General features: G+C 35.3%; 1 protein-coding gene across 8 annotated transcripts in view; it reads left to right on the top strand.

Moving 5' to 3' along the window:
• SLC26A8 (solute carrier family 26 member 8) overlaps positions 1–26,924 on the top strand; it is a 227,765-nt gene extending 200,841 nt beyond the window's left edge. For 7 of the 8 annotated variants that reach the window (XM_056818124.1, XM_056818123.1, XM_007483767.3 and 4 more), the window contains 4 exons: positions 4,496–4,550; positions 4,638–4,789; positions 8,510–8,587; positions 26,131–26,924. In XM_056818124.1, coding sequence (XP_056674102.1) covers positions 4,496–4,550; positions 4,638–4,789; positions 8,510–8,587; positions 26,131–26,532 — 687 coding nt within the window. In that variant the 3' untranslated portion in view covers positions 26,533–26,924. The remainder of the gene's footprint in view (positions 1–4,495; positions 4,551–4,637; positions 4,790–8,509; positions 8,588–26,130) is intronic. The other variant, XM_016431013.2, reaches the window with a different exon arrangement.
• Positions 26,925–27,259: the final 335 nt, after the last annotated feature.

Here is a 27,259-nt window from a genome sequence, read left to right as displayed (position 1 = left end):
TTTATTTTCTTTTCCCTTTTAAACATTATTTTATTTGGTCATTTTCACACATTATTCATTGGAAACAAAGATCATTTTCTTTTCCTCCTCCCCCTCCCCGAGCCAACGCGCTATTCCACTGGGTATCACATGTGTCCTTGATCCAAACCCATTTCCATGTTGTTGGTATTTGAATTAGGATGCTCATTTAGTGTCTACATCCCCAGTCATATCCCCCTCGACTCATGTAGTCAAGCAGTTGCTTTTCCTCAGTATTTTTACTCCCACAGTTTGTCCTCTGCTTGTGGGTAGTGTTTTTTCTCCTAGATCCCTGCAGATTTCATGTGTTCTTTTAACACTATTAACTTTCAATATTGTGTGGAGTGAAATTCTGGGTGGGGTTTGTACCCCCAAAAATCACTCTAATGAGCAGGCAGGAGTCTTGATGCTGGCAAAGTTCATGTGGCTTTATTCAGAGGCATGGGGGTGAGGGGTGGGCATAAAGTGAAAAACACCGTCTGGGCCTAGACAGCATCCTCACAAGGATGGGATCAAGGGTGAGGCAATACTACCTAGCTTAGGTAGTATTCTCACAAAGGTGGGAGAAATAGGGAGAGAGAGAAAGAGAATATCTGGGATCTCAGAATCAGTGGGCCCCCGATGCCTAGGTTCACTCAGATTTTCTAGGGATCCAACACAATGCTATCTCCACTTTCCCAACATCTGTATCTTATTCTATCCTCCTTATTCTTTCCTACCACTGTTTCCAAGCATATGAGAATATTCCTTAGGTTTGCATTTTTCATTTGAGTCAGAGTCCAAGGATATATCAGATTGCAACAATTCAGGCTGAAACACTCTTCTGAAACATTTCTCAGGCTACAGCATAGTTTAGAACATGTAGTTAAGATTATAACTTGTAAGTTTTGAGATTTCTCTCATAGGAATTAGGTCACCCCTTAACTTCTTCCCACAGGAATGAAGAGAGGGGGCTCTTTAGCCACATTTGTGAAGAATATCAAAGGCCTATTACTAATATATACATATATATAAAGCTGCTTGGGGAGGGGGTTTATTCTACTCTGCTAAAGGATAGATTGATATCACCTAGTAGAGGGCACCTAATTTCACTATTTTTCTATAGGAAGTTGCCAATCTATGATTACTAATACTAATCAATGTATATTGGGGAATAGTGTACAAATTCCATCCCACACAATATGGAAATATGTTTTGAATGATAATACATGTACTACCCAGAGAGAATTGCTTGCCAGCTCCAGGAAGGGAGAGGGAATGGAGAGAAGGAAATAATTTGGATCATATAAGTTTGGAAAACTTAGGTGGAAATGTGTTATTACATGTAATTGGTAAAATAAAATACCTTTATAATAAATAAATAATATTGTTAACTTTTTCCTCTACTTCAGAACTTTATCTGTTCTGTTTTGGAACAAATTGTTTTTATTTTGTTTTATTATTCCCTAGTTACTTGTAAAAATAATTTCCAACATTTTATTTTTTATTTTAAATTTTATTTAATTAGACGATTTAGAATAATTTTCTGTGGTTACAAGACTCATGTTCCTTCCCTCTCTTCCCTCACCCCCCTCCTGTATCTGAGGCGCAATTTCACTGGGTTTAACATCGATCAAGACCCATTTCCTTATTATTAATATTTGCACTAAGGTGATCTTTTGGAGTCTACTTTCCTAGTCATATCCCCATCAACTCATGTGATCAAGCAGTTGTTTTTCTTCTGTGTTTCTTTTCCCACAGTTCTTCCTCTGGTTATGGATAGCATTCTTTCTCATATTTCCCTCCTAACAGCTCTGGATCATTGCATTGCTACTAGTAGAGAAGTCCATTACATTTTATTTTATCACAGTGTATCAGTCTCTGTGTACAACATTTTCCTGGTTCTGCTCCTTTCACTCTGCATCAATTCCTGGAGATCATTCCAGTTCATATGGAATTCCTCCAGTTCATTATTCCTTGGAGCAAAATAGTATTCCATCACCAGCATATACCACAATTTGTTCAGTCATTCCCCAATTGGAGGGCATGCCCTCATTTTCCAGTTTTTGGCTACCACAAACTGTGTGGCTATGAATATTCTTGTACAAGTCTTTTTCCTTATTATTTCTTTGGGGTACAAACCCAGCAGTGCTATGGCTGGATCAAAGGGCAGACAGTCATTTATCGCCCTTTGGGCATAGTTCCAAATTGCCCTCCAGAATGGTTGGATCAATTCACAACTCCACCAGAAATGCATTAATGTCCCAACTTTGCCACATCCCCTCCAACATTCATTACTTTCCTTTGCTGTCTTGTTAGCCAATCTGCTAGGTGTGAGGTGATAACCACAATTGGTTTGATTTGCATTGCTCTGATTATCAGAGATTTAGAGCACTTTTTCATGTGCTTATTAATAGTTTTGATTTCTTAATCTGAAAATTGCCTATTCATGTCCCTTGCCCATTTATCAACTGGGGAATGGCTTGATTTTTTTTTGTACAATTGATTTAGTTCCTTATAAATTTAAGTGATTACACCTTTGTCAGAGGTTTTTGTTATGAAGATTTTTTCCCCAATTTATTGCTTCCCTTCTAATTTTGATTGCATTGGTTCTGGAACTTTGCTATAATATTCCTGAGAGTTATCCTTTTGAGGTTTCTTTCAGGAAATGGTCAGAGGATTCATTTAATTTCTATTTTAACTTCTGGTTCTAAAATATCAGAGTAGTTTTCCTTTATAATTTCTTGAAAGATGATATCTAAGTGTTTTTTTTGATCATAGTTTTCAAGTAATCAAATAACTCTAAGATTATCTCTCCTGGATTTATTTTCCAGGTCAGTTGTTTTTCCAATGAGATATTTCACACTCTTCTATTTTTTCATTCTTTTGACTTAGTTTGATTATTTCTTGATGTCTCATAGGATCATTACCTTCCACTTGCTCAATTCTCTAGAAGAGCATCCCAGGGATCTTTGCTTGGCCCTTATCTGTTAAGAAGTTTTATCCATTACTCAGAGAAAGGCATCCTTTTATTTGTATTTGACAAATGGCTAAAAGGGATAGCTAACACACTGGAGTCAGAATTCAAAATATCTTGATGGACTAGAATATTGATCAGAATTGTATAAGATGAAATTGAATAAGGATAAATCTGTCTTTCACTTGGCTTCAAATTAGTGACTATACAAGCACAAGTTAGCAATCTGAAAAATATCTGGAAGTTTTTATGGATTATAAACTCACCATGAGTTAGCAGTGTGATATGGGAGCCAAAACATGCTAATGAGATCTTGGAATACACGAAGAGATATAGTCTTCAGTAATAAGGCAGTGCCAGTCTTACTGTCCTCTAACCTGGTCAGGCAATATCTATTAATACTGTGTTTTCTGTTCTAAATAGCACAGGTTAGGATGGACAGGAAAAAGCTAGAAAGCCACCCAGAAGACAACCAGAATGGTGAGGGGTATCAAGTTCATAGCCTATGAAGATTGGCTGAAGGAACTGGAAATATTTAGCTTAGAGAAGAGAAAACATGGGAAACATGATAGCTTTCTTCATGTATTTGAAAGGCTATGTTGTTGAAGAATTAGACTCACTCCTTAGTTCTGGAGGGCAAAAGTAGGAGAAATGGATGGAAATTTCAAATAAAGAAATTTAGTCATGATGCAAAGAGAAACTTCCTTGAAACTGGACCTACCTAACGGTGGAATCAGCTTCTTTGGAAGATAGTAGTTTTGCCCTTACTGATAGTCTTCAAGTCAAAACTGGATAGCCACTTGTCAGGCATGTAATTTAGGAATTCTTTTTTCAGGATGCAAATAGACTACATGGCCTTTGAGGTTCCCATCAATATTGTGTGATTCACTTCCTCTTAGTCCTGAATGAAGTTAATATCTTACACATTTCATATATATTTAATAATTGGTTCTTGATTCAAATTGAAGTTCTACTCCATTATTTCATTTCTTTGGATAGCTCAATTCATCAATATACTTAATCTGGAATTTGAGAAGAAGAATGTTTATTTCAACTTACATTATAGTGAATTTCAAGATTTATTGACCCAGGATGTAAGTGTTGAATAAAATATGGAAGTATAATTGAACTTTACAAGGAGATTCTGAAACTGAGTATCAGGATTCCTAACTTCCTATCCTATCCCTACTTGCTCCACTTGTACTGTCTATTAATTAACTGTCTCTCAATTTATCCCCCTTTACTAAAGGTGAGAAAAACAGTATCCAATAGCCAAAATAAATAGAAATCTGGGAAGAAGATATACAAATGTTATATGTTAACAAGATGTGATTTACTGTGTGTGTGTGACCATATGTGTGTGTCCTAAAATTTTTCATGAAGATTCCTCAGAGTCAATCAGAAAGCAGAGATTCACATGTACCAGACAACTTCCTCAATGAGTTCTTGAAAACTCTGTTATCACAAATTTTCTTCTGTATATTCAGTTCCCTAATTGTGATTTGATACTTCTCTCCACAGATCTGCAATGCATTTTACAACATTGATGTATTAGTTCTCCTGGCAGGGTGTCATCGTGAGTATCATGCCCCTGACCTCTGTTTGGAATTTCTGGGTCTTCTTGTTGTTCAGATGACTGAGCCTGCCCTTGTTTGATTTTCAGCAATGATTGTTAAGACCTTTGAGAGGAATGATTTCTTTGATACTGGCATTACCAAGGCCCAGTTGTTCCTTAGCCTTCATGATGCTGTTCTTTTTGCTCTTGGGAAGAAATTCTTAGAGACTACTGATGATGAACAAGATTATATAATGAAGGTTTGCCAATCTTGTGTATTTTTGGAGGGGAATGGGTAAATTTGGGGTCAAATTAACACTAACCAATTGTTTTAGGAAGAAAGGTGAGGGTGAAACAGACCAGGATAGAATTTCTGGTAATTATAACAGCCTATATGATATCATAAGAAGTAGGGACAACATTCAAGACATTGACTGTTTGCTCACACCATCATTTCTAGAGAAGTGCAGCTTATTCTCTGAAACCCTCTCTCTTGGGTAGTCCAACTACCAAACAAACTGAGAGATCAACAAAAGAGACCATTCAAACATTCAGCAAAAGGCCATTCATTTAAAACTGTAAAGTACTTCCCTTTGCTTAAGCTCTGACCAGCCATCAATGCTAGTTCAAGATTCTGGCTTTTCCTCCAAACCTGAAAGACTGACTCAAACTAAACAAACTCTGATTTTAATATTGAAGGAATGAATTACAAACTCGTTTCCATGCTTTCTAAGTAAAATATCTGCATGAGTTAATATTTTCCCAAGAAAGAGATGTGTATATGATTTTTAAAGTATCTTTTTCATGTTGAGCATCAAGCCAGATACTGGATATAAAAAGACCAAAATGACATAATCCTTAACCTCAAGGAGCTTACATGCTCTCAAGTATTCTTTTTTTAATGCACTATGTACACATATAAGTTAAATAGAACTTCTTTATGTAGATATTTAGTTCCTTGTAGCTAAAAAGATCAGAACAAATTTCAGTTCCATTCTCTGTTCATCTCCCCTTCACAAAATCAAAGAATTGTAGACTCTTTTAGGAATTCAGTGGGGGCATTAAAGGCCATTTAGTTCAGCTTTACAGCAGATGGAGGAATGCCTTCTAAAACAATCCCAAGGTCCTCAAATCTTAGCTTAACCACTTCTAAGGACAAAGACCAGATTCTGTTTTATTTTTAATTTTTCTCTTTTATTTTATAACAAATTACATGTAATAACAAATTTTCACTACATTTTCTGAAGTTATATGATACAAATTGTCTCCCTCTTTCCTTCCCTCCCCTTCCCAGAGCTGACAAGCAATTCATTATGCATGTTATCACGCAAAGCATATTTCCATATTGTTCATCTTTGTAAGTTAATAATCTTATAAAGACAAAGCCCCAAAACATATACCCAAATATGCAAGTGAAGAATCATGTGCTTTTATCTGCATTCCTGCTCCAACAGTTCTTTCTCTGGAAGTGGAAAGCATTACATATCATAAGTCCCTCAGAATTATCCTGGATCAGGAGAACATTGTACACAGAGACTAATCCACTGTGGTACAATTGAATGTAATGGACTTCTCCATTAGTGGCAATTGCAGTGATCCTGAACAACTGAGAGGGATCTATGAGAAAAAAACATTATCCACATTCAGAGGAAAAACTGTGGGAGTAAAAACACAGAAGAAAAACAACTGCTTGAATACATGGGTTGAGGGGATATGTCTGGGGATGTAGACTCTAAATGAACATCCTGGTGCAAACACCAACAACATGGAAAAAGGTTCTGATCAAGGACACGTGTAATACCCAGTGAAATTGCATGTCGGCTGTGGGAAGGATGGGTGGTGTGGAGGGAGGGAAATAATGTGATTATTGTAACCAAGGAATAATGTCCTAAATTGACTAAATAAATGAATTCAAACAAAACAAAACAATACAAAACAAAAAAAGAATTATCCTGGATCATTATATTGCTGATAGCAGCTGTTTATCACATTTGATCATTCCATAATATTGCTGTTACTATATGTAATGTTTTTTGGGTTCTGCTTATTTCACTCAGCATCAGTTCATGTAGGTCTTTCTGAAATCATCCTGTTTATCATTCCTTACAGTACAATAATATTCAATCACATGAATTACATGGAAATAGATTTTGAACAATGATACATGTATAACCCGGTGGAACTGCTTGTTGGATTTGGGAGGGGGGAGGGCAGGGTGGGAGCAGGGGGATCATGTAACTATGGAATAATATTCTAAATAAAAAAAGGAAAAAAATATTAAATCACCATCATATACCACAATTTGTTCAGCCATTCCCCAATTAATGTATATCCCTTTAGTTTCCAATTCTTTGCCACCACAAAAAAAAAAGCAACTATAAATATTTTTGTACAGGTAGGTCCTCTCCCATTTTCTGATAATTTTTTGAAGTAATACAACCCATTTTAGACATTTCTAAAAAGTTGATTTGTTAAGACATTTTTCCTTATATCAAGCTGAAATCTGACTCCCTATAATTTATATATACATTAGCCCTAATTCTGCCCTTTGGAGCTAGACAAAATCTGTCTAATTGCTCCCTTATAAGACAGCCATTCAGAGATTTGAAGGCAGTAGTCACATCCCCAGGTCTTCAGGCCAAACTCCATTGCTTATGCACAGTTTTCATCAGGACAGTTTGCCATCCTGGTTCTGGTCTTTGCATGAATTCTGGTTTGTCAGTCTTTCCTAAAAATAATGATAGCCCATATTGAAGAGCCTTGTATGATCTCTTCAAACCTATTTCCATGAATCTGTAGTGATAGTCCTGGGGATGTTAACTACTCTGAACCACTTCCAGATATAAGCATTTGCTAGAGCTGTATTGGTCATTCAGTAAGTATATGGTTCGCCAAAGAAGAGTATTGATTGCTATGAACCCCAAGCCAAGTGAAGAAGTGTCATATAATCTTAGGCACATCTTGGAGCAAGCAAGTAACTCCTTCCCACTCCTTTCCTTTATCATAATCCCCACCAGCAATGTGACCTTTTACTCTCACATATTTGTAATTATTCATTAGCATAGGCATCTAACTTTGGGCATAGAAATCCTTGAACTAAGACATTTTTAAACTGCTCCACCTTTTTACCCCTTAAAAGAAAAGCATAGTACTTTCCTCTCCTTCTTATACTCTTTGTTCCACTGAATATAGTCAGATTCAACTATTCAGTTCCCTACAGAAGGACTTTAAAGTCTCATTCTTTTACAGAAAATGGTTTTATGACTAATATCTATGTCATCCTTGAGATCAAAACTTCTGTAAATAAACAATCCCAGAACAATTATTAAATACTGCCCTTCCCTCTACTATCTTTGTTTGAAGACCTAATTCTGTCCTAGGGGTGCTGCTGCCACTATTCCTAGCTATTCATTTCTATACCACCAGATAGTTTGAAAAATGCTTTACATAGTATATTATCTAATCCTCGTGACAATGCTGAGAGGTAGGGGATATTATTACCTCCTTTTGAAAGATGAGGAAACTGCATATTTTAATAAGTAATTTAAGAATTTCCAGGTTAAGATTACTAAGGCTGTAATTTCTAAAATCTACCCTTTTCCTTTTTAAAAAAGGCTTGGATATTTTCCCAGATTTTCTATAATATTCCTTCCATTTTCCATGATATCTCAAAGGTTATAAATTCGGGTTTTGTAGTTAAATCTGTACATTATTCAAGAGTCTTAGAAGGTAATTCATCTGGGTCTGAAGGTATTTTCTTGTTTTCTTAAGTATAGGTGTGGAGGACTAGCAGAGATGCTAATGGGGAAAGATGCCATTTTCACTCAGGAATAGTTCCCAGACAATGAATTACTAGATTTATAAATTTAAATATTAGCATTTCTAGAGTTTATGTGTTGATACCTACTATGAATTAACTCCTCTGTATGTTGATTTCTTGCTTTGGATTCTAATTCCTGCTCTTTGTATCTCCTTTATAGGGCACACTGAATTCTCTACCCTCCAGTCAAATATTGGAATCAGAATCAAAAAGGAACCTTTTCTCAGCATCTCCCAAGGTACCCTGCTACAAATGCAGCTGTGGCTGGTTCATAATATATTTTGTTTCCCCAGAAGATTACATTCTCCATTATTATCTCATGGAAAAATTCACTTGGCCCAGCCGATAGAGGTCTGTTCTTAGAGTTCAAACTTTTCCTCTGATACAGAAAGGTTCGGTGACTGCAGGCAGGTCATTTAACTTCTTTTTGCCTCCAGGCCACTCTCTAAGACTATTCTAAGACTACTCTCTAAGACTATGGTCCTCATCAGGAATTCCCTATTTTATGGAATCTTATATCTTGTCCAAAAGAAAAAGAAAAGAAAAAAGCCTCAAGTGTAAGGAATAGGGATTCCCACCAAGAAAACATAGACAAAATAGTTAGCAAATACAAAGTAACACTCTTGGCTGCAGGATTTCCTAATGGAAGTTAAATGCTACAGATCCCTCAGGAAGAAAAGCTTTGGTGCCAGTACCAGGAATGCTTTCTGGCCTCAGATTAGCTCTTAATGACCACCAGAAAAGGTTTGTTTGTTTTTTCTCCAACCACAAGAGATCTGTTTCAGCAGAAATAGAATCTCTGCCCTGAGAAATACACCAGACACAAAAGTGTCCTGAACATTTCCCTCGTTCTGAGTGGGGAACACCACAGAAAGCTCCCTTTGAAAACAAATCTAGAAATTGAAACCTGGATCTCATCTTGTCCAAACACACTCATTTTACAAATGCAGAAACTGAGGCGTAGGGTGATTAAGTGACTAACTTCATATAGTTTTTAAGCATCAAGAGGTTGAATTTGAACCCAGATCCTCTAACTCCAGAACTAGGACTCTTTCTATTATACCATGATTTCCACCCAAGAAAACAAGAGTCTGGCTTAGAACAGTTTTAATGGGTCAGTCTATTGATGGCCTTGCCAAGGCAAATAAACATAAATATTCTTTTTCTAAAAAAATTTTTATTGATATATTTTATTTGATTCTCCCAGTATCCCTTCCCATACCCCTCCTAGAGAGCCATCCCACATAACAATATTTTTTTTAAAGAAAAAGAGGAAGAAGAGAAAAAACCAGCAAAACCAATGGATACATACATAAATCTAAGAATATATGTAATGTTCCACATTTGTGGATCTCTCCTACAGAGGCAAAAGAAGAGGGTGGAAGTGTCTTCTCATTTTCCCTCTTTGTTTTTGTTCTATCAGGTTATTCTTGGAGAACTATAAGTTTTGGTTTGTCTCTGTACCTCCGGTCTTTAAGATTAGTATATTTTGTGTGCATAATGAGTATTTTTTAATGTTATTATTTTTTTATTTCTCTTCTTTTAGATTATCCTTCATTTCTGGGTATTTACATTCCCAATCTATTGTTCTCACTTTTATTTCTTTGGTGAGATTTATAGCTGCAGTTTCTAAATTTTCCATTCTGGTCATCATGTTTGCTACGCAGGCCATAAATTCTATTTGTATTTTTCTCATCTTAGAATCAATATTGTGTATTGGCTCTAAGGCAGGAAGAGTGGTAAGAACGAGACAATGTGGGGTAAGTGACTTGTCTAGGGTCACACAACTAGGAAGTATCTCAGGCCAAATTTGAACCCAGGACCACCTGTCTCTAAGTCTAGCTCTCAATCCACTGACCCACCTAGCTGCCTCGAGAGGGGAAATTTGAAGTCTTTCTCTGGTACAGTTTTATTATTTCTCCTGTAACTCATTTAACTTTTCCTTTGTGATTTTGATTATTTTGCTGTATATGTTTAGCACTATTATTTTCGTTGTTTAAGGGTACTTTTTACCAAAATGTAGTTTTCCTGATTACTTCCTTTAATTGGGTCTAATTTTTACTTTTGCATTGTTTGAGATCATGATTATTACTCTTGCCTTTTTTTTTAACCTCAGTTAAAGAATAATAAATCCTACTCTAGCCCCTTATTTTTTTTTTCCTATCCTCTTTTTTATTCTAGCCCCTTATTTTAAGTCCATGTGTGTCTTTTGGTTTCAAGTGTATTTCTTGTAAATAACATATTGTTGGATTCTGGTTTCTAGTACTTTCTGCTATCTGCTTCTCATTCACATCTCATTCACATTCACAATTATGATGACTAACTATATATTTCCTTTTCCTCAAATCTACATTTTTATGAGGGAGATCATCCCAACATAATCAATCCATACCTGTCCCTCCAGTTCATTGAAACTGACACAATCATGATAAAGTTCTTAGGAGTTTTTGTGTATTATCTTCCCATATAGAAATCAAAATATTTAACTTAATCAAATCCCTTATGATTACTCTTCCATATTTACCTTTTTATGTTTCTCTTGAGTCTTGTGTTTGAATGTCAAATTTTCTGTTCAGCTCTGGTCTTTTCCTCAGGAATACTCAAAAGTATTCTATTTCATAAAAGGACCATTTCCCCACTGAAGGTTATTATACTCAGTTTTTCTGGGTAAGTTATTCTTAATTGTAATCCTATCTCCTTTGCTTTCTGGAGTATCATATTTTAAGCTCTCTACTCCTTTTATGTGAAACCTGCTAAATCTTATGTGATATTGACTCTGATTCTGCAGTATCTAAATGGTTTCTTCTTAGATGCTTGCAATATTTTCTCCTTAATCTGGGAGAGCTATAAGTTGACTATAATTTTCCTGGGAGTTTTTGTTTCTTAATCTCTTTTAAGAGATGACTAGTATATTATTTTAGTTTCTATTTTACCTTCTTGTTCCAAAATATTAAGGGAATTTTCCTTTATCATTTCTTGAAACATTATGTTTAGGCTCTTTTTAAATGTCTTTCAGGTAGTTCAATATTTCTTAAAGTATCTCACCTGAATCTATTTTCTAGGTCAATTATTTTTCTGACATTCATATTTTCTTTTATTTTTTCATTCTTTTGACTTTGTTTTATTGTTGCTTGGTGTTTCATGGAGTCATTAGCTTCCATTTGCCCAATTTTAATTTTTAAAGAATTATTTTCTTCAGTGAACTTTTTCCAATTTGGCCAGTTTTGCTTTTCTAAGTTGTTCAGTGAATGAATTTTTACACCTCTGTTTATCATTTGGTTAGTTCTGGGTTTAAGTATTTTTCTTCAGCATTTTATTATGCCTCTTTTGCTGAGCTGTTAATTTCTCTTTTCATAATTTTCTTACATCATCTTCTTTCTTCTCTCAGTTCTTCTTTTACCACTTTTATCTTTTTTTTTTAGCTCTTCCATGAATTCTTGTTGGGACTTTTTTTTTTCAATTTGCATTTTTTTTCTTTGAGGCTTTGTTTGCAGCTGTGTTCACATTGTTGTCTTCTTCTGAGTTCATGCCTTGATCTTCCTTCCCATCATAGTTGCTTTTATTGGTCAGGTTCGTTTTTGTTATTTCTTACACATTTCCTCAGCCTACTTCTTGACTTAAAACTTTATGTTAAAGTTGGGCTCTGCTCATCTTGAGGGGAAGTTCACTCCAAGCTTCAGGGGTTTTTGCACTTCTCTTTTCAAAGCTATTTCTGGTGGTGTCTGCAAGTTTTTGGTGCCCACAAGATAATATGGTTTGCTCTTCTATATCTACACTCTGATCTTTACCTAAAAAGATCCCCTGATATCCTACAGTCACTCTGCGGGCTCCTAGAACTATTACCAGGGCCCTTGCTACTTTGTGAGTGAACATAATCACTTCTCTCCACCCTGGACCTACAAGTTCCCTGATCCCCATCAGTAAAAAGGAGTCATAAGTACTCCTTTACCTCTGTAACAGGATCAAGGCCCCCTGTTCCCTTGTGCACAGCCACAAGTACTCTTTTTGATCCTCTATGATCCAGAACTTCATTTGGGCAATAGAGTTGCCAATAAACACCAACAGCAACAAGTGCTAACAAAGGGTTCCCTCTAATCTCTTTTTAGTACTTTTCTGATCCCCTTACCATCTTTGAGCTGAGTGTTCCAAGTGCTACTATGCCTTTCCAGAATTCAATTTGGCTCATTATTTTAAAGTTGTTTGGGATGGAAATTGTTGGGAAATTTTAACTGGGTTCTGCCTCTAACTTGTTATCTTAACCCTGCTTCCCATTCTGTTGCTGTTAGCTATTTCTTATAAGCAATTGATTGTGAGGTTTGGGGTTTTTATCCAATTTGTCACTCTTGTTGCATTATTTAATCCATTCATTTTTAAAGTTTATGACAATTTTTGACAGTTTATGACAAAACTAATGGTTTATATTTTCTTCTGTTTCTTTTTTCCAAATTAGGATTTTTTTCTTATTATTTCTTTTACTGTATAAAACAATACTTTGTTGCTTTGGTTATTTTCTTTAATCTGCCTTAAGGCAACCCTGACCCCATATATTCTCTTCCACTCACCCAGATGCTCCCTCTCTACCCCCATTTGTCATTCTTTTCTCTGGGTTTATGGTTTTGTTTAACTTATTTTTCCCCTTTTTTTCTTATTTTCATCTATATATATATATATATATACATACATATATGAATATATATGTATATATATAATTGTTCCCATTTTTTCTCCCCTAATATTATTATGGTGTAACTCTTTATATCTAAATCATATGCCCATTTTGACCTTATCTTGTGTGAGATATTGGTCCATACCTAGTTTCTGCCATACTGTTTTCCAATTTTCCCAGCAGGTAAGTTCTTATTCCAAAAGCTGGGGTCTTTGCATTTATCAAACTCTAGGGTCCTAGTTCTCTTTTCCATCCTTTAGCTTTTGGTTAATAGATTTTTAATTTTCTGCCTCTTTATCTAAGAAAGGTTTTATTTTCATTCTTTTTTTTTTAATTCTCTTCATTTTCTGTCTTTCTAGACTTTTATTCTTTGATTCATAACATTTATACCTCTTTATTCCTTCTTTAATGGTTCTTAACCAGTACCAGACTGTTCTGATAATTGCTGCTTTATAGTATAGTTTGAAATCTTGATATTCTTGACCTTTTGTTCTTCCAGATGAATTTTGTTATTACTTTTTCAAGTTCTATAAAATAATTATTTGGTAGTTTGATTGATATAGCCCTGACTAAGCAAATGTATGTATAATTGTCATTTTTAGTATATTACCTTTGCCTACCCATGAGCAATTAATATTTTTCTAATTGTTTAGATCTCACTTTATGTGTTTGAAAGCCATTCATTTAATTCTTGAGTTTGTCTCGAGATCTACTTGTTTGGCAAGTAGATTCCCAGTTATTCTATATTGTCTAGAGTTATTTTAAAGGGAATTTCACTTTCTATCTCTTGCTGTTTAACTTTGTTGGTGATATATAGAAATGCTGATGATTTATGTGGATTTATTTTGTATCCTGCAACTTTACTAAAGTTATTAAGTATTTCAACTAGTTTTTTAGTTGATTTTCTAGGGTTCTCTAAGTATATTATCATATCATCTGCAAAGAGTGATAGTCTAGTTTCTTCATTGCTTTCTTTAATTCTTTCCATTTCTTTTTCTTTTTTTATTGCTAAAGCTAGCATTTCTAATACAATATTAAATAATAGTGGTAATAATGGGCATCCTTGCTTCACTCCTGATCTTATTGTGAAGGCTTCTAACTTATCCCCATTGCAGTTGATACTTATTGATGGTTTTAGGTAGATACTACTTATCATTTTAAGGAATGACACATTTATTCCTATACTTTCTAGTATTTTTAATAGGAATGAGTGTTGTATTTTGTCAAAGGCGTTTTCTGCATCTATTAACATAATCATGTGATTTCTATTAGTTTGATTATTGATATGATTATGCTGATAGTTTTCTTAATATTAAACCAGCCCTGCATTCCTGGTATAAATACCACACGGTCATAAGTGAATGATCCTCGTGATATGTAGTCTTCTTGCTAGCATCTTGCTTAAATTTTTTTTTTAAACCCTTACCTTCCATCTTGGAGTCAAAACTGTGTATTGGCTCCAAGGCAGAAGAGTGGTAAGGGCTAGGCAATGGGGGTCAAGTGACTTGCCCAGGGTCACACAGCTGAGAAGTGTCTGAGGTCAGATTTGAACCTAGGACCTCCCGTCTCTAGGCCTGGCTCTCAATCCACTGAGCTACCCAGCTGCCCCCGCTTAAAATTTTTGCATCTATATTCATTAATGAAATTGGCCTATAATTTTCTTTCTCTGTTTTTTTTTTATCTTCCTTGCTCAGGTAACAGTAGCATATTTGTTTTATAAAAAGAATTTGGTAGGATTCTTCTCTGCTTATTTTGCCAAATAGTTTGCTTAGTCCTGGAATTAATTGTTCTTTAGCTGGATAGCTCAGTGGATTGAGCTAGAGATGAGAGCTCCTAGGTTCAAATGTGGCCTGACACATCCTAGCTGTTTGACCCTGGGCAAGTCCCTTGATCACCATTGCTAGCCCTTACGACTCATCTGCCTTGGAACCAATACATAATATTGATTCTAAAACAGAAAGTAAGGGGTTTTAGAAAAAGGAAAAAAAAAATTATGTTAGAAGCCAGACTGCAGAGGATTTAGAAGACAGTGAGAGGAAAGGAAGTATAATAGAAACAGCTTTCTCAAGGAGTTTAACCAAAAAGGGGAGGGAAAGATGTAAGGGGAGAGCTGGTTAATGGATGCTCACATCATGTTGTTTTCCCAATCTAATGTAAATTTATTAAGGACAAAGACTTCCATTTTTGTCTTTGGGTCACCTATGTTTAGCACACTGCCTGGTAAATTGAAAATACTCAACAAAAGCTTGCTTGCTTACATAATTGGTGTTTCTGCTATGTATCATCCGTGCCTGAGAAGTACTTGTATAATGGAGTTACAACTCTATTACCTCATTATTTAGCCCTTAAGTTAACTGTACCACCTTACTAACCTTGTTTCCCATTCCTTGCACCTCATACTACCATGTTAGTATGCATGTGCTATTAGAAGAATCAAAGCTGCCTGAGTGGATTTACGGACCTTAGAGGTTGTTAGAATATTATGTACAAACATGTTTCAGACAATGACTGATCCTTTGGTGATGAATAGGTTTTCCTCTGAACCCAGACACTGTATATCACTGTATATCAACCAATCTTCCCAGAAGCTGGAGGACCAGGACATCTGGTTTTTCTCAACAATACAATCCATGAGTCAAGTGACCTTCCAGCTAGAGCTTCCTATGTTAATGTTCTTTAAGGTTCACAAAGACCTTGGCTGGTCTTCATTCTTGCTCTTTACAATCTCATCAATAACAATTAATGGCCAAGTGGAGATTATGGTCTAGGAAACACTACCGGTATTAAAGAAAGCAAATCCAATATCTCTGAATTGAGGATAGGAGTAAATGAGAATCTACCAGGAACATGCTCCCAAACTAGTACATGCCTACCACTTCCAGCTTACCTACAATTCTAGCCCTAAGAGAGATTCCCTAAAAGAGGGAGTGGTATCTAGACCAAATAATTGGCTCAAGTATGGAGGATTGATGAGGGAGCAAATAATCAAGACTGAAGCTTATACATGCCAGACAAGCAAATTCAGCCGCCAATAGCACTTTAGCCCACCACATCCTAAATCCCTCTATGACTGACTCATGTCTTGATCTCTTAGTATTATTCTTGTTCTCTGGATTTCTCTTATCAGACACTATGACTCAGTCTCTTATTCTTCCTACAACTTGACTCCATTTCCAATACTTGCTCCCCAGATCTCCATCAGAATCAATAAACATTAAATATCTACTTTGCATCAGCACTGGTAATACAAAGAAAGTCATAAGACAGTCCCTGCCCTCAAGGAGCTCAAGATCTAATTAGATCTTCCTAAGAGGACTTCATTTGTTTCCTCTGCTTACCTCCCAGACAAATACCCAGTTAAGATTCAGTCTCTATCACTATATCCCTCAAAGATACCAAGAGATATACTTACAGTTCCCTTTATGCCAAATTGCAAAACCTTCATATTATTTAGGACTTCGTTTCCTTCTTAAACATGTTTGTGTCCCCTTTCCAGTTTTAAGAGTTTTCCTTGATGCATAAAAGGGAAACAAAATCAGAACTGAGTAATTCTGTTTTCTCTTGAGAGGCAATATGATGTAGTATAGAGTACTAGTCTTAGAAGTGGGAAGGCCTGGGTCTGGACCTTACCTCTGCTACTTTCTACTCTTCTAAGGCCCCTTTTAGCTCAAAATCTATGATCCTTACCTTCTCTTCACTAACTTTATATTCTTTTCCCAAGCAGTAAACTGATAAACTTTTTTTTAGCTTTTAAAATTTTTTTCAATTACATATAGAAACAATTTTTAACATTTGTTTTCTGGCATTTTTGCAAATCTGATTCTCTCTCTCCCCTCCCCAGGCAGTTAATAGTCTGATATAAATTAGACCAGTGCTATCATTCAGTCCATATTTACATTCTCCTCGTGCCATGAAGGAAGGCATATATCAGCCTATTCAAGAAAAATCTCATGAAGGAAATAAAATGGAAAATTAAATGCTTTGATTTGCCATCAGATTCTAACAGTTTCCTTCTTTAGCTTTGGATAGCATTTTTCATCATGAGTTCCTTGGGGAACTAGGAATCTAGGAAGCTTGCTTGGCTGACAATAGTTTAAACCTGCACAGTTGACTGTCTAATTCTGCTCACTTCACTTTGTATCAATTCACATGAGTCTTTCCAGGTTTTTCTGACCTCATTCTGTCATTTTTTATGACACAACAGAATTCTATTTCAACCAGATTCCATAACTTTCCCCAGTTAATGAACGTCTCATTTTCTAACTCTTTGCTACTACAAAAAAGAGCTTCTATAAATATTTTTGTACTAATAGGTCCTTTTCAAATGATGAACAGGGTGATTTCAGAAAGAGCTGGAAAGACCTTCATGAACTGTTGCAGAGTGAAATAAGCAGAACCAGGATATCATTATACACAGTAACTGCAATATTGTGGAACAATCAAATGTGATAGACTTTGCTACTAATAGAAATACAATTATCCAGGACAATTCTGAGGGAGTTATGAAAAAGAATGCTATCCATCTCCAGAAAAAGAAGTGTGGGAATAGAAATGTAGGTGAAAACATATGATTTATCACTTATTTACTTGGGTTTATGTTTTGGGGCTTTGGTTCTATAAGATTATTTGCTTACAAAAATGAATGATATGGAAATATGCTTTGTGTGATAATACATGTATAATCCAGATTAAATTGCTTGTCATCTCTGGAGGGGGGGGAGGAGAAGGAAAGGAGACAATATGGATCATATTTTGGGAAACCCATATGGAAGTTTATTTATAAAATCTTAAAAATTTAAAAAAAATTTTTAAACAAGTAGGTCCTTTTCCCTTATCTTTGATCTCTTTGGGATATAGACCTAGTAGTGGTATTGCTGGGTCAAAGGTGTGCCTAGTTTTATGGCTTTCTGAGTGAGGTTCCAGATTGCTTTCCAGAATGGTTATATCAGTTCAGAGTTCCACCAACTGTCCCATATCCCCTCCAATATTTTGCATTTTCCTTTTTGGTCTTGTTAGCTTATCTGATAGGTGTGATATGATATCTCAGAGTTGCTTTAATTTGCATTTCCCTAATCAATAGTGGTGAGCATTTTTTTCATGTGACTTTTAATTTCTTCCTCTGAGATCTGCCTGTTCATATTCTTGGCCATTTATCAGTTCAGGAATGATTCCTATTTTTATAAATTTGAGTCAGTTCTCTATATTTGGGAAATAAGACTTTTCTTAGAGATACTTGCTATAAAAAATATTTCCCCAGCTTATTGTTTCCCTTCAAATCTTGGTTGCATGGTTTTGTTTATACAAGATCTTTTAAATTTAATGTAATCAAAATTATCCATTTTACTTCTCATAATGTCCTCTATGTCTTGTTTGATCATAAATTCTTCCCTTATCCATAAGTCTTAACAGGTAAACTATTCCATGTTGTCCTAATTTGTTTATTTCTAGATCAAATATTCATTTTGTCTTTATCTGGTATAAGATATGAGATGTTGGACTGTGCCTTATTTCTGCCATATTGTTTTCCAGTTTTCCCAGCAGTTTTTCTCAAATAGTGAGGTTGTCTCTCAAAAGCTTGGATCTTTGGTTCATTGAATACTAAGTTATTAATGAACACTATGGCTACATACACAGTAGTGTGTCGATTACCTAACCTATTCCATTAATGCAGTACTCTGTTTCTTAGCCAGTACCACATTGTTTTTATAATTACTGTTTAAGATCTGGTATGGCTAGGCCTCCTGCTTTCATTTTTTTTTTCATTAATTCCCTTGATATTCTTCACCTTTTGTTTTTCCAGATGAGATGTGTTATTATTTTTTCTAGCTTTATGAAATAATTTTTGGGTAGTTTGATTGGTAGGGCACTGAATAGATAAATTAATTTAGGTAGGGTTGCCATTTTTATTATACAGTCATCCCTTGCTATATCAAGGTTCACTTATAGCAGCTTCACTGTATCATGGGTTTTAAATATATATATATATATACACACACACATATATATATGTAATTCTGTATTGTGGGTTTTTGCTAAATTGTGGGATTTTGCAGGTGAATACCATACTGTACACAATAGGAATGCATATTCCCCTTTCACTTGCACAAGTTTGCCATTGTGAGATTATACATAGCATACTATTGGCTACTGGAATGAAAGGTGACCAACCACAGCACTGTGTTCTGTATCCTGGGCACTGATTGGCTCATAGTCTATAGCATTGGTCTGTTTGCTGTCCCATACTGTGCCCACATGTTCAGCATCTCTCCTAGTCCACTTCACATCAATGTCTGATCACTGCACCTAGTCTTGCTCTGCAGTATTGTGTTTTTGTGAAGTTTTCATAAAAGTTTGAATTTATTTCAAGCCCTATTCCACCCAAATGTTCTATGCCTTCTAAGGCTTCTGGCGGTGAACCCAAGTGCCAAATTACATAGGTTTAAGAGTGTAGAAAGTGTTTAAGAGCAGATGAAGTATTTATAAGAGTGTAGGAAAGGTGAATAAGAGTGTGGAAAAGGTTTATAGGAGAGTGGGAAAGGTTTTTAAAGCCTAATATATATATATATAAAAAATGCTGCTACTTCAAGAATTTTCACTTATTTGGGGGAGGGGTATCTGGAATGTAACTCCTGCTATAGGTGAGGGATCTCTGTATTGGCTCAGCCTACCAATGAACAGTTAATATTTTTTCCTTATTTAGAATATTTTTCCATGGTTATGTGATTTATGATTTCCCCCTCCCCTCCCCACTCTCAGAGCTGGAATAGTTAATATTTTTCCAATTGCTTAGGTCTAGATTTATTTTTGTGAGAAGTATTTTATAACTGTGTTCATATAGTTTCTGGGTTTCTTTTGCTGATTAGACCCCCAGATATTTTATTTTGTCTACAGTTATTTTAAATGGAATTTCCCTTTCTATCTCTTGCTATTGGACTTTGTTGGTGGCAAATAGAAATATTAATTATGGGGGGTTATATACTGCAATTTTGCTAAAGTTGTTAATTGTTTCAGTTAGTTTTTTGGTTAATTCTCTGGGGTTCTCTATGTATACCATCATATTATCTGTAAACAGCAATAACTGTTTCCTCATTGACTATTTTCATTCCTTCAACTTCTTTTTCTCTCTTATTGCTAGAGCTAGCATTTCTAGTACAGTATTAAATAGTAGTGGTGATAACAGGCATCCATGCTTCACCCTTGATCTTATATGGAAGGGTTCTAGCCTTCCCCCATTATAGATAATGCCTGTGGGTGGTTATAGATAGATCCTATTCATCTTATGTTATCATGTTAAGGAAAGCTGCATTTATTCTAATGTTTTCATAAGGAATGATTGTTGTTTTCTTGTTGAATTGGTTTTGTTATTGATATGGTCAATTATGCTGACAGTTTCCTATTTAGAACCATCCCTGAATTATTGATATAAAATACCTAGTCATAGTGTATGATCCTTGTGATACATTGTTATAATCTCCTTGCTAGTATTTTATTTAAAAATTTTGTATCAATATTGATTAGGGAGATTGAACTATAGTTTTCTTTCTGTTTTTGCTCTTCCAGGTTTAGGTATCAGTGCCATATTGGTGTTATACAAGTAATTTGGAAGGATTCCTTCTTTACCTAATTTTCCAAGAAGTCTATATAGTTTTGGAGTTAACTGTTCTTTAAATGTTTTGCAGCATTTGGTTGTGAGTTCTTCTGGCCATGGGAATTTTGTCTTAGGGAATTCATTGGTGATTTGTTCAACTTCTTTTTCTGAGGTGGAGTTGCTTAAGTATTGCATTTCCTCTTCTTTTAATCTGCATGATTTATATTTTTTTAAATATTCACCTATTTTACTTAGATTGTCAGAATCATTAGTATATAAATGGGTAAAATAACTCCTAATTGCTTTAATTTCTTCTTCACTGGTTATGATGTCATCTTTTTCATTTTTGGTACTGGTGATTTGGTTTTCTTCTTCTTTTTTTTAATCAAATTAACCAATGCTTTATTTATTTTATAGATTTTTCCATAAAACCAGCTCATTGTCTCATTTATTAACACAATGGTTTTCTTTCAAAATTTTATTAATCTCTCCCTTGATGTTCAGTATTTCCAATCTGGTGTTTAATTGGTGATTAAAAAAACATTTATTTATTTTTCTACTACATTTGATCATTCTACAATGTTTCAGTTTGTTTGTATAATGTTCTTCTGGTTCTTCTCATTTCACTCTACATCAGTTCATGGAGGTTCTTCAGTTCACATGGAAATCCTGTAGTTCATAATTCTTTACAGCATAATAGTATTCCATCACCATCATATACTACAGTTTGTTCAGTCATTCTCCAATTGATGGATACCCCCTCATTTTCCAATTTTTTGCCACCACAAAAAGCGCAGCTATAAATATTTTTATACAAACTTTTTTTATATCTTTGAGGTGCAAACTCAATCTTTTAAAACCCTATGGGCATAATTCCAAATTGCCTTCCACAATGGTTGGATCAATTTGCAACTCCACCAGCAATGTTATTAGTGTCTAATTCGTGATTTTTAATTTATTCTTCTTCTAATTATTTTTAAGTTGCTTGCCCAATTCATTGATCTGCTTTTTTCTCTACTTTATTCACATATTTAGAGATATGAATTGTTAAACACAACTTTGGCTGCATTCCATAAATTTTGGTATGTTGTCTCAATTCCCATTCTCTTTAATGAAATTGTTGATTCTTTCTATTATTTGTTCTTTGACCCACTTTTCTCTAGGATGAGATTATTTAGTTTCCAATTAATTTTTCATCTTTTTGTCCTTTGCTAATGGTAATTTTTATTGCATTATGGTTTGAAAAGGATGCATTTAATAATTCTGCTTTTCTACATTTGGCTGTGAGATTTTTATGCCCCATTACACAGCCAGTTTTTGTGAAAGTGTCATGTACTACTGAAAAAAAGATATATTCCTTTCTTTTCTCATTCAGTTTTCTCTAGAAATCTATCATATCAATCTTTTCTAAAGTTATATTTGCCTCTTTAACTTTTTTGTTTATTTTTTATTGGATTTATCTACTTCTGAGAGGGGAAGGTTGAAGTCCCCCAGCAGTAAAGTTTTTATTATCTATTTCCCCCTGTAACTCATATAACTCTCCTATAGGAATTTGGATGCTATGCCATTTGGTACATTTATGTTTAATATTGGTATTGCTTCATTGTCTATAGTGCCTTTTATTAGGATGTTATTTTCTTCCTTATCTCTTTTGACTATATTATTTTTACCTTTTTTCTGAGCTCATGATTGATATTTGTTGTTTTATTTTAGCTGGGGCATGATAGATTCTGCTCCAGCCCCTTACTTTTATTTTGTGTGTTTGTATTCCTGTTTTAGATGTTTTTCTTGTAGATGGCATATTATGGGATTTGGGTTTTTAATCCACTCTGCTAGGCTGATAAACTTATTTGTGCTTTTTTTTTTCTCTCTGAAAGGGTTTTAAAGGTTTTAAGCCCTTTTTTTGGTTCTCATTTTTTAAAACCTCAGTTCATTCATCATTGTTTATATTCTCCTCTTTCTGTCTTTAAAAGTACAGAGCATTTTACAATCTTGGTTCATCAGAAATTTCCCCATAGAGTGGAATTTCTGTAGGCAGAGAAAGGAAAAATATATTATATACATATGGGCATTATAGTCTAGTGAGGGATGTGATTGATGGCCCTGAAGTCTATGATCATGACATATTCACAAATATCAATATCACAAGTTATTATGTGATAAAAAGTGAAATGTACAAGCCATTACTTGAATTCAACATATAGAAAAAAAAAGACAGACAAGTAGTAAGCACAGGACAGATTCAAAGCATGATGAGGAGTCCTTCGGAGTATAAAATACATATAGGAGAATAATGGTGGATAATGCTGGAAATTTAGAGAGGCCAGATCAAATGGAGTTTTTAATATTAAGCTAAAAATCTTTACCTTTAGTTGGCAGGTGAAAGCCAATCACTAAAGGTTTAGGGACAAAGAATGAGGATCAGGCTAGTGCTTTAGCAAAGTTCTTCTGGCTATACCACATAGAATAAACTAGAGAGGAGAGAGATCATATCATAAGCAGGGACTTCATTTAGGAGAAGATGTTACAATAGTGCTAACCAAATGTAATAAGGATGTGAACTAGAATGTTGCCAGTATGGATGGACAGAAGAGATATATATTTTTTTTAAAAAGTCTAATCAACAGGATTTAGTCATTAATTGGATGGAAGATGGAGAGTGGGCAAGAAAAAAAGTAGTCCCATCTTTGACTAGAGAATTTTTTTACATCTTTAAAAATCCAGTTCAAATGCCATATCCTTTGAGAATCCTTTCCTTGTCTTCTCAGTTAGTAATGACCTCGTACTATATTGAATTCAAGTATCACATAATATCTTGTTGTTACTTGTGAATGTGTCACAGGGTTAGGGTTAGACTTAGACACCACCAATCACATCCTCTACTAGACTGTAAGCTCTTTGAGATCAGGGACCATGTTTTATCCAAACTTTCTATCTAACCTAGTAACTAACAAAATGTGAGGGTTTTTTTTTTTTGTATAGAAAGTACCAATAAAGATTTCTTGAAATTAATTGAATAAAGAATGACTCCCAAGTTTTGATTCAGAATGACTCAGAGAATCGCAGCAATAGTAAAAGCAATAGGAGAAGTAGATATTGGGGAGAAAGATAATGTGTTTACTTTAAGAAATGTTGAATTTCAGGCATGTAAAACCCAGTGGAATTGCGTGTCAGCTATGGGAAAGAGTGGGGGGAAGGGAGGGAGGGAAAGAATATGATTCTTGTAACCAAGGAATAATGTTCTAAATTGACTAAATAAAATTTTCTAAAGGAGAAAAAAGAAATGTTGAATTTCAAGTGCTGGGATAGCAGGAGGGATATGTAGTGCTGAGATATCTGGCAGGCCTTAAGAAATGCCTTAGACAATTTGGAATTATCCCCAAAGAGCTTTAAAAGAATGCATGCCCTTTGATTCAGCAATACCCACTACTAGGTTTGAATCCCAAAGAGATTTTTTTTTAATGCAAAAGGATCTGTTTATACAAAAATATTTATAGCTGCACTTTTTGTGGTGGCAAAAAATTGGAAAATGAGGGCATGTCCCTCGATTGGAGAATGACTGAACAAATTGTGGTATACTATGGTAATGGAATACTATTGTGCTGTAAGGAATGATGAACTGCTTGATTTATATAATATAACTGGAACTGGTAAACTGATGCAAAGTAAAATAAGCAGAACCAGGAGAACATTACACACAGTAACTAAAACATTGTGGGATGGTCAAATGTAATAGACTTTGCTACTAAAAGCAATGCAATGATCAAGAACAATCCTGAGGGACTTATGAGAAAGAATGCTATCCACATCTAAAGAAAGAACTGTGGGAGTAGAAATGCAAAGGGAAAACATATAATTTATCGCTTGATTATACGGGTATATGATTGGGGGGGGGGTTGGGTTTTAAAAGATTACTCTTTTATAAATAATAATATGGAAACAAGTTTTGAGTGATAATGCATGTATAACCCAATGAAATTGCTTGTCAGCTTGATGGGGGGGGGGGAGGGAATTAGGGAAGGAAAAGAACATGAATCATGTAACCATGGAAAAATATTTTTGAAAAAAATAAACTTAGTCGCATTAAAATTTTTAAAAAATTAAGAAATGTTTTAGTGCTTATGAGAATGATCAGGTCTAGAGAAATAAACTGAAGAGTTACCCTCATAGAGGTAATAATTGAAATTCTGAGGGTTGATGAGAAAGTTTGGTGAGAAAAGAGATAAGGGATAAGGGCAAAACTTTAAGGTGTTTCTTGAGGAGGAAGGAGTGAAGGCGAGAGATGAGTAGGCAAAGAGTTAGTGAAAGAAGAAAAACTGAAGCCTCATGGAAACTGAGGAAGAATTAAAAGGAGAGTTTAGTCAGTAATGTCAAATGTTGTAGAGGAGTTAAGGAGAATGAGTAGTTAGAAAAGGTCATTGGCTTTCTCAGTTAGGTAGTCATTGCTAATCTCATAAAATAGTTTTAATAGAGTTATGAGAGCAGAAACTGGGTTGCAAAAAATTTAAAAATGAGTAGGTGATAATGAAGGAAATACAGATATTAAGTGTAAATGACTCTTTGAGGAGTTTGGCTATGAAAGGAGGTTGAGGAATAAAATGGTAGCTTAGTGCTGTAGCTAGATTAGGGGAGGGTAGAGAGAGGATCTAAGCATATCTATAGTTAGAGGAGAAGCAACCAGTGAAAAGTGAGAGCCTGAAGATGCAGGAGTGAATAGATAATCAATGGAACAATAGATGAAGGGAAAAGGATAAGAGCACAGGCAAAGAGAAAACTTCTGAGACAAGAAAATAGGAGAGAGTGGATAAAGATATTGACCAATTTTGAAATATAAAAGGAAGAAAGCTGAAGGGGCCAAAGTCAGATGGCTTCCATTTTTTCTCAGTAAAGTAGAAGGTGAAGCTATACGCCCAAAGTAAAAAAGCCATTGTGGGATTGGGGATTTGAAAGGGATGAAAAAGATTTGTAACAGACTCTGGGCAATATAGTAGAGAGGAAACAAGTAATGGAGAAAGGATTTCCGAAAAGCAGTGAAAGGGCCCAGGTGCTGAGAGGGTGAATTTACCAAATCAGGTGGCCTGATCAACTCTGATTCATGGCCTTTATTTATTTGTTTGTTTGTTTGTTTGTTTTGGTGATGTTTGACTACTTAGAAACTGGAGTATAGAAAGTTGAAAGTGAGAATTAGCCACAATTTGGAATTGGCAAGGACAAGAGATAGATGGGTTCTAGAAGACCAGCAAAACCATCATTGCTCACATAGCCAATCATGGCATCTGACATGCATAGGGAGGTAAAGGAGGCCATTTGTGAACTAGTAAGATACCAGGAGATCAATCAACTGGATCTCTGTAATTAGTCATAAGGGTAAAGAGTTAGCTAAAGTAAGATGCAAGAAACTTACTGTATAGGAAATATTAAGAAAAACAAATTATTTTTTAAGGTTTATAGTTTGAGCTAAAAAGTTAAATGTATTTGAAAACTATAACCCAAGTAATTGTTTGCATTTCACCTTGAAAACTTAAAGGGGAAGTCACGCCGTACTGAACAGAGTAGAGAAGGCTCACCATCGCCAAAGAAAAAGCAGTTTTCCCCAGGCCTCTACCAGGACGATACACAGCTGGAAAGTAAAGAACTGGATGAAAGGGTATTGTTAGAGACACAGATGGATCCGGATTTTGAGGTTCACCTAGATCTGGGGCCAGATCTTGATTTTAATCTACATCAAGAAACTGAGACCGATCCTGAGTTTGAGATTGAGACCCGACATGCTATAAATGTCTCAGATTCAGATTCAGAGTGTCAAGGTGATGATCAGTTATATAGCATACCACAACAGAGACCATACTTCTTTGATAACAGGGATACCCAAAATAGGGATTTCCATGATATCTGGAGCCAGGACTGGAAATACCTGAATAAATCCTAACATTCCATCATAATGTCCCATGGGAAATTCTCCCCCACCCAAATAGGAGTTGCTTAGTCATGGGGACCTTGACCTATTGATTGATAATTAATACCAACACTGACCTTGTACCTTATCTATGCTCTTACATTAGACATGGACCCATGCTAAGGATGGGGATGGGACTCCCAAAACATATCATTAACATGCAAGAAATAGCACTGGTTCTCTAATCATTTCTCAAGCTGTAGCATCCATAGCAGAAGCTTCCCTGTTTATGGGCCCTTAAACCCCACCAAAGTTCCTGGAGATTCTGGATGACCACTGCTAATAGCTCCTTTCCACCCTCCCTCCCCACCATCAGCCTCTACACAGAAACCCTGAGGTTCAAATAAAATACGCAGCTCTATTTATATTCTGCAAAAGGATTTGTATTCTTCCAGCCTCTCCATCATCTTATGCACTCTGAAGCTATAAGAGGATATCAAGGAGAGAATCCAGACATAATGTGTGTTCATGGGAAGGAATTATTGGCACAGTTTGAAAGGGAAATTTGGCAGCTCTTTTACACAGACAAGCCTTTTTTACAGCAATTTTCATAGGAAGGAGAAGGAAACAGTGGGACAGGTAGGTGATGATTTGCCAGGGTGTAGAGGTTGGTGGAAGAGAAGACTTGCCAAAAGATTTGCAAATAAATATTAGTTCATTTGAACCGAATTTTTAAACGAATTTGGGCCTAAAGGCCTGA

Source organism: Monodelphis domestica, chromosome 2 (assembly GCF_027887165.1).
Source record: "Monodelphis domestica isolate mMonDom1 chromosome 2, mMonDom1.pri, whole genome shotgun sequence".
Classification (NCBI taxonomy): domain Eukaryota; kingdom Metazoa; phylum Chordata; class Mammalia; order Didelphimorphia; family Didelphidae; genus Monodelphis; species Monodelphis domestica.
Note: the sequence above shows the minus strand (reverse complement) of the source record. Positions and strands in the feature narration are given on the sequence as shown.